This window comes from Lineus longissimus, chromosome 17 (genome assembly GCF_910592395.1).
Source record: "Lineus longissimus chromosome 17, tnLinLong1.2, whole genome shotgun sequence".
NCBI lineage: Eukaryota > Metazoa > Nemertea > Pilidiophora > Heteronemertea > Lineidae > Lineus > Lineus longissimus.
The window spans coordinates 7,792,586-7,807,224 of NC_088324.1; the positions used below are offsets into that span (position 1 = coordinate 7,792,586).

Sequence of the window (14,639 nt, forward strand, 5' to 3'; positions counted from 1 at the left end):
AGATGTCCCTTATATATTTTTGACCAATGAAAAAACGTTTTAGACGTTTTTGGAAGTTCGTGTACATGATGTACACAGTGTATGACAATTCGTGGAAGGACAGAGTTATTTTGGCTTATTTGATTTGGACTATTAAAATTACCTGGTATGACCGTTCTTCAAATGTTGTGTGTATTTTAAAGACTTTTGTGCTACAATTTCACTCTATCTGCCCTGATAAATGCTGAACAAGTCGTTTTTTGTTGCATAAAAAGATCCCCAAAACAGCAAAAATGAACCTATTCTTCACCTGAGTTTCATGCAATGCATTTAATTAGGCTCTGCATGTCATGAGATGTAGGTAGACTCCTATATCAGTATATGTGTTCCGCGCATTTTACCGATCTGCGCTATCTTAAGATTGCGCTGCGCATTCTTAGGATCCTATAATTGCGCGGCAATCTCGAGATCGCGCAAGGGAGTTGGGGGGTCTTGCGAGCCAATGAACGAATGATGAATGACTGTCCTGCAAATAATATAACTGACTTATTGTGTTCTCTCCGAGAATTTGCAACATCAGACTGCATAAATTATGATGAAATATATGAACTATGGGTTGCCATTCCAACAATAATCTTCCGCACGGATCATGGGCTTGAATTTTGTGAAAAGTCCCATCAACTTCTGCAATGTTAAAAGAAAACGAGGACGGGAAACTTGGTGTGAAAGAAAATGGTGTCCCCTACGTACTACTGTCACGAGACACTAGTCTCCCTTGTCCCACAACAACAGGTAAAACTATAGTAGTAGAATTCGTTCTATTGTTCAATGATTGTTCAGGGATTGTTAGATTTATGGTAAGGGCCGGTGTAACATCTGTGGTTGTTCCCCATGTTTCAGTGTTTCCAAACAATAGGCAGCTAGAGAGACCATGACTTTTCAATAGGAGGGATACACAGAAAAACTCGTCAATCTATTTTTGAGCGTTCCCAAACAATGAGGGGAAACACTCAAAAACAGAAACACTCAAAAACATTACACCGGGGTAAGGGGCCGTTCATAATCATCAATGTGAATAAAGGACACTTAGTGCGAAAGAAAATGTTGTCCCCTACGTTATTCATTAGACTATAATCCCACCTTTGGTGACAAAGAAAATGTCGTCCCTTGTGGAGAGTAAGTCATATCATATTCGTCAAAAAGTGTCATAGTGAGATCTGTTCACATTATCAAAGGCATGGCCGCATTAATTACCATTGCTAATTAGGCTTCTGAGATGATGGTCAGTAAATATTGGTCAAAGTGTCATAGTGAGATCTGTTCACATTATTAAAGGCATGGCCGCCTTAGCGGCTTCTGAGATGATGGTCAGTATAAAATATTGGTCAAAGTGTCGTAGTGAGATCTGTTCACATTATTAAAGGCATGGCCGCCTTAGCGGCTTCTGAGATGATGGTCAGTATAAAATATTGGTCAAAGTGTCATAGTGAGATCTGTTCACATTATCAAAGGCATGGCCGCATTAATTACCACTGCTAATTAGGCTTCTGAGATGATGGTCAGTAAATATTGGTCAAAGTGTCATAGTGAGATCTGTTCACATATTAAAGGCATGGCCGCCTTAGCGGCTTCTGAGATGATGGTCAGTATAAAATATTGGTCAAAGTGTCGTAGTGAGATCTGTTCACATTATTAAAGGCATGGCCGCCTTAGCGGCTTCTGAGATGATGGTCAGTATAAAATATTGGTCAAAGTGTCGTAGTGAGATCTGTTCACATTATCAAAGACATGGCTGCATTAATTACCTACCACTGCTAATTAGGCTTCTGAGATGATGATATGTTCATATTTGACTTGACACAAGCCAATTTTAGCACTTACTAATTATCATGATTAATATTCATTGATAATTTTTGGTGAAATGATCACTATGACAGAACGCTAATTTACATATAATTACCAATTACCAATTATCAATTATCATTAATTGGTGAATAAACTATGTTCCATGACAATATTGTGCGACTGTAAGTGTAAATATCATAAACATTGTATTGTGTAATCATATATATCAAGGAAATGTAAATACTATTGGGATGTTATTATAAATAAAATAATTATAAACGTATAATAAAATCTTAGTTATTAGATGTATCTCTTTATTCATTAAGTAAATCCGGATGCAAGATTACAACCAAATGTACTTGATCAATCATTAATTTTCAAAAGCATTGCTCTCAGGTTGGATGTCCATCAGCAAGCTGTGTTAGGGGATAACCTGAAATATAAAACAGTATTTATAATGAGAAGATAACATAAAACCTTACATGTAGGCCTAAGTGTCTCCCTTCTCAAACGAATGCCTGAGCATGGAGGTATCTTAATAATACCTCCATGGCCTGCAGTTATCTTAATAATACCTCCATGGCCTGAGGTACAAAATACAAATTAACCACTCGACAGTCAACTTTGGCCGGTATTAAATTAATTTACTTTCAGCATCCCATAGACAGTCACATGACAGTAATGTGACTGTTGGTGTAGCAAAAAATTAGGTGAAAAATAAAGCTACCAATGGCAATGCAAAGCTGAACATGTAAAAGTATCATCATCTCTAAAATGCGCAATCGGCAAAAAGCGCACGCTCACCCTTGCGCGATCTCGAGATTGCCGCGCAATTAACCGATCCTAAGAATGCGCAGCGCAATCTTAAGATGGCGCTAATCGGTAATTAGCGCGGAACATATGCAGTCTTATTTCGTCATCCTGATTGTCCTTCCTCGATGGAGGAGGCCAGTCCACTGCATTCGGAGTGAGTGTACATGTAGTAGGGAGTAGACCAGGTTCGGTTGAAAAGATAAAGAAAGTGTGTGCACATTTTATGTTTTGTTTTCTATTGTACTTCTAGTATAAGTATGCCTTTCTTTTTACACTTCAGTACTGGAAGTCTCAAAAACCATTTGATATTGGATGAAATGAATCAATTCTGAGAGCAGAACTCGTATCATAGACGGTCACGATGGAGCCGCCGTTAACACCGATGGATCAGCCATCCCCCTGCTCTCCAAACCGTAACCCTCATTCTCCATCAGAGCACACGCCATGTGTCCCAAACCGACTATCCCACAAGTCGGACAAACATCCGCGTCTGATGCTCGACGCCATAAACATTTTACGAAAACATCGAGAACTCTGTGATGTCGTTCTCATAGTTGGACTCAAGAAAATCTTCGCCCACCGAGTCATTTTGTCGGCATGTAGTCCTTATTTCCATGCCATGTTCACGGGTGAGTTGGCAGAGAGTCGACAGACGGAGGTCACAATTCGGGATATTGACGAAGCTGCGATGGAGCTATTGATAGACTTCTGTTACACGTCGCATATCGTCGTGGAGGAGTCTAACGTACAGACTTTACTTCCAGCGGCGTGTTTATTACAGTTGGCCGAAATTCAAGACGTGTGTTGTGAATTCTTAAAGAGACAGTTGGACCCGTCAAATTGTTTGGGGATCCGAGCGTTTGCAGATACCCATGCCTGCAGGGACCTGTTGAGGCTAGCGGACAAATTCACACAGCACAATTTTCAAGATGTAAGTCATGTCAATGTCATCAAGAATTAGTAAACACTAGTCTTTATTCATTTTTGATGTCGTTTGAGTTTTTGATAGGTCGTCTGGTGCAATTTTAAAATTCTCACACTGCATCGTATGATGAGCAACTTGACCTACTGGTAACGTAGACAGTCGACGGGCTCACCTGTGGCCTTTGGCAATATGCTCAAATATATGTTCACTTTTGTGGTATTACCTTCTTTCTGGCCTTGACAGTGTACATGTAGGCAGTTATCTTGAAAATTCATAATTGCGATTTTGAACTGAAGCTAGTGGTTGTACATGTACATGTACTAATCAATAGTAATCATATAGGCCTTTTCGAAGAAGTCGAATCAGAGCCCCAACAAGTCAATTGCGCACACGTCAGAAGGCCTAAGCCTACGTCGGACAATCCCCTAAGCCATTGTGACCATTTCTTCTAGGTGCAACGCATGACTGGTCAGTGCCCAAACAAACTTCTTTGAAAAGGTTGATTCATCTCTCATTCTCAATAAGTGAGCACATGGCCCCTGGCCATTTCATTATGACATTTGTTTTTTTGTTTCAGGTAATGGAGAGTGAAGAATTTCAGCTTCTTCCCGTCAATCAGCTGGTCGATATTATATCCAGCGATGAGCTGAATGTCAGGAATGAGGAGCAAGTGTTCAATGCGTGCATGGGCTGGGTCAAGTACAACATGTTGGAACGGCGGCTGCATTTGCCCACGGTAAGCTCAGTTGTTCAGTGGAACCTCCCTTAGCGGACACCTCTCTATTAGGGACACCCTCTCTATTAAGGACACTAGATTTGGTCCCAAATTGGTTGTTTCCATTCAATTTGACCTCTCTAATCAGAGCACCTCTCTATTAAGGACAGCACTGTGTTAATTTCATGTTACATTTTTAGGTGCTTTGAGAGATTTAGCTGCCCTTGCTGAGCCCAAGTTTTCCGTATTATTATCTCGTAATATTTTAAGGTGTTTCAACATTTCCCATATTAATTCCATATATTTTCAGTTGCTTCAACACTTTCAGTTGCCCTTCATGAGCCTCCTGTGTTAATTCCTTGTTATATTTTTAGGTGCTTCAACATGTGCGGTTGCCCTTGATGAGCCCCAAGTTTCTAGTTGGCGTAGTTGGATCTGAACTGTTGGTCAAAACGGACGAATCGTGCCGAGATTTAGTGGACGAAGCCAAAAATTATCTTCTGCTTCCCCAAGAGCGACCGCTGATGCAAGGACCAAGGACCCGGCCACGCAAACCGATACGCTGTGGAGAAGTACTGTTTGCAGGTCAGTTGGAAGTTTCTCTGTCATATTCATTTCGTTGGGTTCCAGAGAGGTTTTAGTTGTAAAGTAGTAATTATCATCATAATCATCATCATCATTCTGCACTCGAAGGACTATGTCAAGTTTGACCAATTTCCAGTAAATTATCGAATTATTATAATATGAATCCAGAGCGTGGGTAGTCACTGCTTATGTTCAGAAGTAGTTTAGAAGTAACCAGTAACTGAGTGTTCATATATATACAGTTCCAATTATACACCCTAAGTCTATAGTAACTATGAGAGCATTGTCTAAATGTACATGTATGATTCATTCTCCAGTCCATCTTTTTTTCAAAGTCGCTTATGAGTGAATAAAATGTCTTTCCATTCACAGTTTACATGTAATCTTCCCTTAAATGTTTTATAAGTTTTTGTATTGACAGTCACAATGAGTGTTCTTGTCTGAGGCTGTCACGGGTGGCCTTGTTTGTGATCTTTGGCAATGCATATAACTAGTATTGCCGAGAAAAATTCAATTCATGATTGATGTTGTCATTTGTGGTTTCGAAAGCATGAGTTTTGAGAACCCAGGGTTTATACCTGTGTAAGAAACAAATTGACTCTCTGCTAAAGCTGTACGTAGGTTATAGGCCTATACTGTGCACGTCACCCTTGAGGAGACACGTGGCATGGCATGCTGTACACGTTACTCACAATAAGAAGGTGAAATCTTCTTCTGTATTATTGACATCAGATAGACAGTCGTTTTCTGGTGACGGATGCTGTCATCTGTCGTAATTCATCCTGGTCACCGTAAGGTTGTTCGGGCGGCTAGTTCTGGCCATTTTGTCAGGATGTGGTTGACGGTCATTCGCTCGGTGGTGCAGGGGCAAAGGTCATTCTCTCCAATTCTATCACCAAACTCTGCAGTGGCCGGTTCAGAGGCGGAGAATTGACGTTAATTTGCCCTTGCCAGTATAGGCCTAGGGACCCCCATGAAGACATTTGATGGGGGTTATTGTTATCAAGATTTGTCATGATAACTGTTTGATAAAACTGTAGAACAATGGAAATTTAGGCCTTATGTAGGTGTGAGTGGGCTTTGTTTAAGGACCATAGGCCATGTATTGGGCTAGGCCTGAATTCTTTTAACTGCGAGGTAAGGGATGAAATAAATGATGTCATGAAAGGGTTAAATTATGATTTCTTTGTGTTTGTAGTTGGAGGCTGGTGTAGTGGAGATGCAATATCGAGCGTTGAGAGGTTCGACCCCCAGACAAACGAGTGGCGCATGGTTGCACCCATGAGTAAACGGCGCTGTGGTGTGGGCGTGGCGGTCCTTAACGACCTCTTGTACGCTGTCGGAGGCCATGATGGACAGTCTTATCTGAACAGTATTGAGAGGTAATGATAATGATACTGATAATAGCAGTAGTCGGTAGTGAGTTCTTATCTTGTTTACAAATGTAGCGCTTTTCACTGTGCTGTCTACTGTCTCAATTGCTCTACAATCGCACACATTGTTACCCAGCGGAATCAGAAACCAAGGGCAGCCACAATCTAGCGCACGCAAGGACATCCAACTCAGTAGCAAGTTACAAAGTGGCACTGTCCGGATAGCGAATCCGAGACCTCACGATCACAGGATTGACACTCAAACGTTGTGCCAACGCGCACCCTATATTGTACCAAGACATGAACAACGATATATCGTCATCACCCATACCAACACCAATGGAGGGCAGAGAGGCCACCAGTTTTAGACTAATGAAATTGCCTCCGTTTTCAGGTACGACCCTCAGACAAATCAGTGGAGTAGCGATGTTGCCCCGACCAGCTCTTGCAGGACCAGTGTGGGCGTCGCCGTGCTTGACAACTTCATGTATGCTGTTGGAGGTCAGGATGGCGTCTCTTGTCTCAATTTCGTCGAAAAGTAAGATTTTGGATTGAATGTGCCAGACCACAAAGGCCGTAGCCATTCGTTAAATATCTTAAATTTGTATTTGAGTCGGTTGTCCCATTATATGTTGGCCAGATTGTGAGGTTAAAGTGTGCATTACAAGGTTGAGAATTTTACCAATTTGATAAATGAATGTACAGATGAACATATAGTGGAAAAGGCAGTCTCCCTGAGCAGACACCTCTCTAGTAAGGACACCCTGGGTCTCTTATAAGGATGCCTCTCTAATAATGACACCCCCTCTGACAAGGACACTGGTTTTAGGCCCTAAATTGGTTGTTGCCATTCAATTTGAGATCTAATCAGGACACCTCTCCATTACGGACAGTACTTATCAGTGCGTAGGGTGTCCTTTGAATAGAGGTAAATGGTATATAGCTTTATGTCTTTATAATTGCCAGGTATGACCCTCAGACGAATCGCTGGGCTAAAGTAGCGTCAATGAGTACGAGACGACTGGGTGTTGGTGTGGCAGTGCTGCAGGGATTCCTGTACGCAGTCGGGGGAAGTGACGGCACGTCGCCCCTCAATACAGGTACAGTGGAACCTCGCTTAGCGGCCACCTCTCTATTAAGGACAACCTCTCTATTAAGGACACTAGTTTTGGTTCCAAATTGGTTGTTGCCATTCAATTTGACCTCTCTAATCAGGACACCTCTCTATTAAGGACATTGCTTTTCAATCCCGATGGTGTCCTTAATAGAGAGGTTCTACTGTACTTGTAAAAGTAGAGAAATAATCATCTGAATCATGAAATATTTGAGCTCGAGTTAAATGATATGTAACGGGGGTAGATATTTTAAAGCTTTTTGACCAAGAAGCTAAAAACTGCTCTTTCAGGTTTCAGGTGATTTCAGAACTGATTCACAGGAGTCAGGAGCCATTCAGGTGGCACCAAGTCTGTGTAAGGCTTAACTAAGTCCGCCCAATGATTGAACCCACCCCACCTAATTACTATACAGAGTTACGTTCGTAGTGGGAGTGAAACGCTATCGATTCGTGTGCCTATCACGCGCCCGTAGTAGTCTCAGATGGTTCATTCATGTCTATTTTGGGGCGAGTAATGCCTTGACCTTAGTGGCTGATTTCCTGAACACACGAAGTGTGTAGGAGCCACGCTTGTGCATGTATGTAGATGCATTCATGGTGAATGGCGTACGAACTTCTGCGCTGACAAGGTCGGTATCTCAGAAGTACTGTGATGTTAGCTGCATGTATTGTACATGTACTAATGTACAGTAGAACCTCCCTTAGCGGACACCTCTCTAATAAGGACAACCTCTCTATTAAGGACACTAGTTTTGGTCCCAAATTGGTTGTTTCCATTCAATTTGACCTCTCTAATCAGGACACCTCTCTATTAAGGACAGCACTTGTCAGTCCCGAGGGTGTCCTCAATAGAGAGGTTCTACTGTATATGATTTGATGAAAAGGTTCTGTAGGTCCTGATGATTGCGCTATGAATTAAGTGTGTTATCACGTCAAAGAGGAATAGGCCTAGTAATGACCTGGCGCTAATTCTAGCGCCCAACTTAGGCCTTATTTTAGGTAACCAGGCGCTAATAAAGGTTTGCTTGGGCCTCATTTCACATCAACATATTTATCATTAACCATCAGGAATAAGTGGCATAATACTTTCTAAGTAATCGCCAACTCTTTTGAAACTGATTCCTCTAAATCTCTGCCTTTTCAGTTGAGCGTTATGACCCACGCACCAACCGGTGGACGTCGGTGGCCCCTATGGGAACACGTAGGAAACACCTCGGCGTCGCTGTCTACAATAATATGATTTATGCCGTCGGGGGCCGAGACGATGCGACAGAGCTGAGCAGCGCAGAGCGGTATAATCCACCCACGAACACGTGGCAACCGGTAGTGGCTATGACATCTAGGCGGAGTGGGGTGAGTGCGCTCGGAAGATTTTGAAGCAGTTATAATTATATACTCCTTGAGTTACCCGGGCTAAAGGCATTCAATACCTCGTCAAAGAAGATTCCAAGCGTTTGCTAGGCCTGCGCGATCTATGTTTAGTCTGATTCACAAACAGAAACCAGTAATGTTGCACTCATGAATGTCTCGGCGATTATTCGATACCGCCGTTATCAAGATCCTTAAGACGCAAACGGCCAACCACGCTTTTAGGCGCAAATTTTAAATTTCAGATTTCAAATCTTTCAAATTTTAAATTTCGCGCTGACGATCGTAGCTCAATAGGCAGCGGCTTCAATGGAATCGGTCTTATTCCAATACATTGTAAACAATCTTCTACAGTCTTTTTCATAGTGATGGGGCTATTGATGGAGTGCCTCGTGGAGACAGTTCCTCTGGGGATGAAGACATGCACCCCCCTTCTGAGAAATCCTGGGAAATTCTGCATGTAGGAACTCCATTGTCAGTTGTTTGGCGCTCGTGAATATTTTATGCTGCAAAAACTTTGTGTTCTACAGCAGGTTGTCTACGGTGTGCATCATCCGATTGTAATCCTTTCTTTTCCACAGGTTGGCCTCGCTGTCGTCAATGGACAGCTCATGGCGATAGGAGGTTTCGACGGCACAACGTATCTCAAGACAATCGAGGTGTATGACCCGGAGCAGAACTGTTGGAAGCTCTACGGCGGCATGAATTACAGGCGGTTGGGAGGTGGGGTCGGGGTGGTCCGGATGCCGCAGCACGAGACACACCTTTGGTAGCAGTTAAAGTACCTGATGGGGTAAGGGCTGGTCTCAAAGTTGATCGAAGCTGAGTTATACAAGGCATTTTAATCCACTTGTTTCTGTCCTATGGAAAGGAAATGTTGCGAGCAATTTTACCAAGGGACAGTTCGAAGTTTGGGTGCAACCTTATGATAATGTGTGCAAAAACTGTCTAGATAAAGGAATTATTCGACGAATATTATTCGCCAACCTGAGGATGGGCAAGATAAGTTGGGCGAATTGTGTTCTCCAGCCACATGGAAAAGGTTAACCCATTTGTTGGCCCAACAAAAAAAGGATGTCCTTCTCAGCTTCAGTCAAGTTTAAGAGGACCCCTCAGGCAATACCAAATCTTCTTTTCTGTTCATCAGAATTAGCCCTATTGCCAAGTTTGTAAGATATTAAGTAGCACAACTATTTTATTTTGATGTTTGAAGGGAAAAAAAGTTCAATGGCAAACACAAACAGCCATTTTGAGGGGAAAAATTGTTGTAATGTAAAGTACAGTGGTACAATTATAGGCTTTACTGCGTTGAAAAGTGTTGGTTGTACACATCAATGCACACGAGTTATAATTGTATCAGGGCTATCATTGTACCTCCTAACCATACTAGAAACTCTACAGTCCAAATTGAAAAGTGCAGATTGGCTAATGTCTTCAGAACAATTGCATGAACTTGCCGAGTTGAAAATTCTGTTAAACTTGGAATTTAGTTGGTGTGACCTTGATTATAGAGGATACCCCATCATAAGGACAACTCTTGTCATGCTGGCTGTAGCAGTAGGCGCTAGAACTCCTACAGTCTCATGTCACTCCAATAATGTTCATGGAGTTTAATAATGTCACAGTTGTGCTTAATTCACAAAGAGATTTTGAAGAGTAGATAGGGCATGAAAATAAATAGTACTCTTTCAATGTGATAGGTGGCAAAGTTTCAGAGATGAGGTGAAGTTTTGTTATATAAGTGAGATAGCTTCGTAGCCTAGTGGTTAACACTGCTGGCTGCCACGCAATAGGGCCCGGGAGAACCCAGGATTGTATTCCTGGATGAACCGGCATTGCTTTTCGAGGAATTAAAATTCCTAGCTCTTCACAGTCCTTTGAATGAGACTTAAAACAGAGGTTCCTTGTATCTGGTGTCTATGCGAGGGCAGGTTACAGACCCCACCAAGTGAGAAACAGGAGTTGCTGCGTGGCCTAAACCTCTCGCCGAAGTCGGATTCACTGGGCCAATAAATTCAATTGGTGCATAACCGTAGTGTCGCGCATAAATGCTCATCCTGCCTTGGAGGAGGAATACTCCCTGGAGGAAATCACCTCCAAGTGCCGAGCGAACGCTGAAGAAGTTAAATAAGTAGATAGTCCAAGACCAGATAATATTGTAGTGACCTTGGTGAATGAATGGGTGATATGAATAAAGACTAGCAAATGCTTTTACTTCAATTTTGTACTGAAAGGCCTAGTGTATATGTACATGAAGTTTTAGATAAAAGCATTTGCTAGTCTTTATTCATATCACCCAGTGTCTCCCATCCCGTGGACATCCAAGTTCAGCTGATGATAAACTCATTGGCATCATCGGCAGAATAACGCAATAGAATATTAAAGGATATCGCATGGCACGATATCGCAAATGGTGTGACGTGATTTGTCCACATACTAATGAAGTATATATATGGGGTGTGCCAAAACCCTAAGGTTACTCTGTAAAAATTTTCGATCTTCTTCTTCTCGTTCACTAGACAGTCAACTTCGATCTGATGATCAACTCCGCGCTTCTCTGGAGCTGTTCTTTGTCTTTGTACAGCTGGTTTTGTAGGCAAGTACCTCTGGAACCTCCCTAAGCGGACACCTCTCTATTAAGGACAGTAGTTTTGGTCCCAAATTGGTTATTTACATTCAAGTTGACCTCTCGAATCAGGCCACCTCTCTATTAAGGACAGCATTTGTTGGCCCCAAGTGTATCCTTAGTAGAGAGGTTCTACTGTACATCATTTTTGTCACCAAGGGGAACAACTAGCTTCGTCATCTGATGTATAATCTAATTTATATCGTGTACAGTTATGATAAATATAATGGTACGGTACTTGTACATAATAAATAGCTCAATATCATGAATTATGTGTGTTATTTTTTGGATGGGTTTTGTTTGTTTAACCCTTGACCCTAAAGGAATCGACAATGTTTCATTTGTTCTGTCATCACATCTCCCGTAAGGACAGCTTGGTTGTGACAGTCTATTCTGTCATATCGTCTCCCGTATGGACTAAGTTGTGACATGGTCTGTCCTACAACATCATCTCCAAAAAAATAAGACTGCCTGGCAGTGGCTGTGACATTGTCTGTTCTTTCATATAATCTCTTGCATGTATATATGTATGTATACACGTATTGACCACAACGAATGACTTTTTTGTCTTTTGAGACCTTGAATACTAAATGATATTAGAAGTAATGACAATACACCTTCTTTACATGCATGATTGAAGTTATAGATTTATAATCTTGTTTGATTAGTCTGTCTGTACAGAGATAGTCTGCATTACTAAGCTGCATCCAAGCGGATATCTTGACAGTAGATTAGGCTGTAAGTCCACAGGTGGTGAAGAGAGTTTTGAAGGGACAACTTTGGCATAAGATAAGGTGGTCAAGGGGATAATACCTCTGCACGCCACCATGCGCAGCCACTTGTAGTATCACATGTTCAACAAAGGTGAAATCTTAAGTACATGTATGTGCAATAAATGCATGTAAGCTGTGTGCGTTGTTTAGATATTTTGACAGAAAATATTCCAACACAAAAATCATTGAAATGAGAAATTATCATTGGCCGACTCGTAGGCCCGTTTGTTCTTGACCAGGTGAAGTCGCCACTTGGATCGTGTGACCAGTAACACAAACCATCTTCATAATCACACTTATATCTATCAACTGAAACAAAGAAAAGTATGAAAAAAATCTTATCGAAACAATGCGGCCATTTCTTCCTCATTAATTTAGATATGCATGTATATGTACTATTGTCATATCATTCAGACGCTGGTTGATACAAACTGCATGGTTGTGACATACATGGTCTATTTTGTCTTCCATATGGAATGCTTGGTTGTGACATAATCTGTTCTTTCAAGTCTTCTCCCAGAACCATATGGATTGCTTGGTTGTGTTATTTGCAAATATGAATAAAGCAGCAAATGCTTTTACTTCAATTTTGTACAGAAGGCCTAGTGTAAATGTACATGGAGTTTTAGATAAAAGCATTTGCTAGTCTTTATTCATATCACTCACTGTTTCTTTTATTATGGCCCGCTTGGTTGTGACGATGTCTGCTCTATCATAAATGGTCTCCCATGGACTAATGGTATTAGGTTATCATAACTGACGCAAGAATTCATGAAAATTGGTTATAATGGAACTATTTATTAATACAATATAAAATATAGACACATATGTACAGACAATCATTTCAATGAAAATGCCAACAAAAGGAAATTATTTCCCGTTATGCAAGATTCCAGCCAAACATTCTATTTTAAACTGACTTATTGAGAGCAACTGCCCCACCAAGCATGGTCAGCTCTACCGGGCGTGATTTTTTTCCAAGGTTCTCTGGTTTCCCTAAGCAATGCCTGGTGTTTTATCCGGGCTCTTCCCCCTGCCTTTCTTCACAAGTGGCCAATGCATTTCACTTTAAAGCAGGATGCTACACCCTGCCTGTTTGGGCTGTGGCTTTTCTGCCCTGGCTTTCACGTGTCTAACTGCAAAACTATCAAAGCTGATACCGTTCCATTTAAATTTCATGAGTGAGAACCGGTACTCATTGCATCTGTATTGCAACTGATCAAAGGATAAAATATAAGATATCTGCACCTGCCGCACATATGAATCACTTTTTTTCAACCACCATGCAACAGAGGACTTAAAAATAAAAACATGCTTTTAAAAGTGGAACTGCTCATAGCAGTTCTTCATTACTTGCCTAAAATGGAATAAACACAACAAGCTCAATGATAGCCATTTTGTATAAAAGAGGGCAATATGTACATTACATGTATATCCTACAAGTACATATAGAAATACTTCGAAGTGGTTGTTTCCATTCAATTTGACCTCTCTGATCAGGACACCTCTCTATTAAGGACAGCATATGTCAGTCCCAAGGGTGTCCTTAATGGGGAGGTTTCACTGTAGTTTGGGAACGTGGTCTAATTTTACAAGGTGGTTGAAATATTCCCTGTTATTTGGTCTTGTAATACATGTACATACAATGCGTACATTCAAGCATTGTAGTTCTCTAGCACACTTGGGGTCACAAACAGCCCAGGTTGGCAATGTAACCAACAGTCTCCAGTGATATACATGTAGTAAAGACAACCACAGTCTACAACTTAATCTGGCCCACCTTGTTCACAGTCTATAGTTTCCCTTTAAAACTGTCAACCATCTACAATTGCTGGGTGCAAAATAACATAAACGGTCTTCAGCGTGTTTTGTCCGTCCCTAAAATCCGATGCCGTCTGCTCTGCCTCGTATTCTTCGAGCCAGATAAATATCCCGTGGCATAAGTGTCACCCGTTTTGCATGCAAAGCACAGAGATTTGCGTCCTCGAAAAGATGAACCAAGTAGGCCTCTGCAGCCTCCTGTAAGGCTAGGATAGCCATCGATTGCCACATCAACGGACCAGTGGAGTAGAACTCCATCGCAACTTCTCTGACCTGAAACAAACATTGCAAGGTTTTACAGAGAAATAAGTACATGTATTGGCAGGAAAAAATAACACATTGGAAAGGTAAGGAATAACAGTTTCCCATGTTAATCAAAGGTTGCAGCTTTTTTTGTTATTCTTCAATGTAACCTTCACCGTCGGCGAGTTCAAAAGAAGATTAAAAACCAAACTATTTGAACAGTGTTTTTGATAAGCGCAGCTGAGCAATTTTTCTAATTGGATTTTGCGCTATATAAATGCTATTTGTATATGTATATGTATGTAACCTATCGGATGGCCTAGTGGTTATGATGTCCGCCTTGTGAACAGAACGTCGGAAGGTTCGAGGCCCGCTGGTAATGTCTTTTCGATGTGGCCAGTGGGTTAGCCGCCAGCTAGTTAAATATTGGGAACAAACTGCCATCTCGCCAGGCGTCTG

At 41.5% G+C, this 14,639-nt stretch overlaps 1 protein-coding gene across 3 annotated transcripts; it reads left to right on the forward strand.

Moving 5' to 3' along the window:
- Positions 1-67: 67 nt before the first annotated feature.
- Positions 68-11,612, forward strand: LOC135501189 (kelch-like protein diablo). 3 transcript variants are annotated; one of them, XM_064793103.1, is made up of 9 exons: positions 68-145; positions 2,918-3,568; positions 4,140-4,298; positions 4,652-4,862; positions 6,061-6,244; positions 6,630-6,773; positions 7,202-7,335; positions 8,494-8,702; positions 9,299-11,612. In XM_064793103.1, exons 2-9 carry the CDS (start codon positions 2,999-3,001, stop codon positions 9,488-9,490), a joined length of 1,803 nt encoding a protein of 600 aa, XP_064649173.1. In that variant the 5' UTR covers positions 68-145; positions 2,918-2,998; the 3' UTR covers positions 9,491-11,612. The 3 variants fall into 3 exon arrangements, with proteins under 3 accessions (XP_064649173.1, XP_064649175.1, XP_064649174.1); XM_064793105.1 differs by lacking the exon at positions 68-145 and adding an exon at positions 2,594-2,706; XM_064793104.1 differs by lacking the exon at positions 68-145 and adding an exon at positions 2,673-2,791.
- Positions 11,613-14,639: the final 3,027 nt, after the last annotated feature.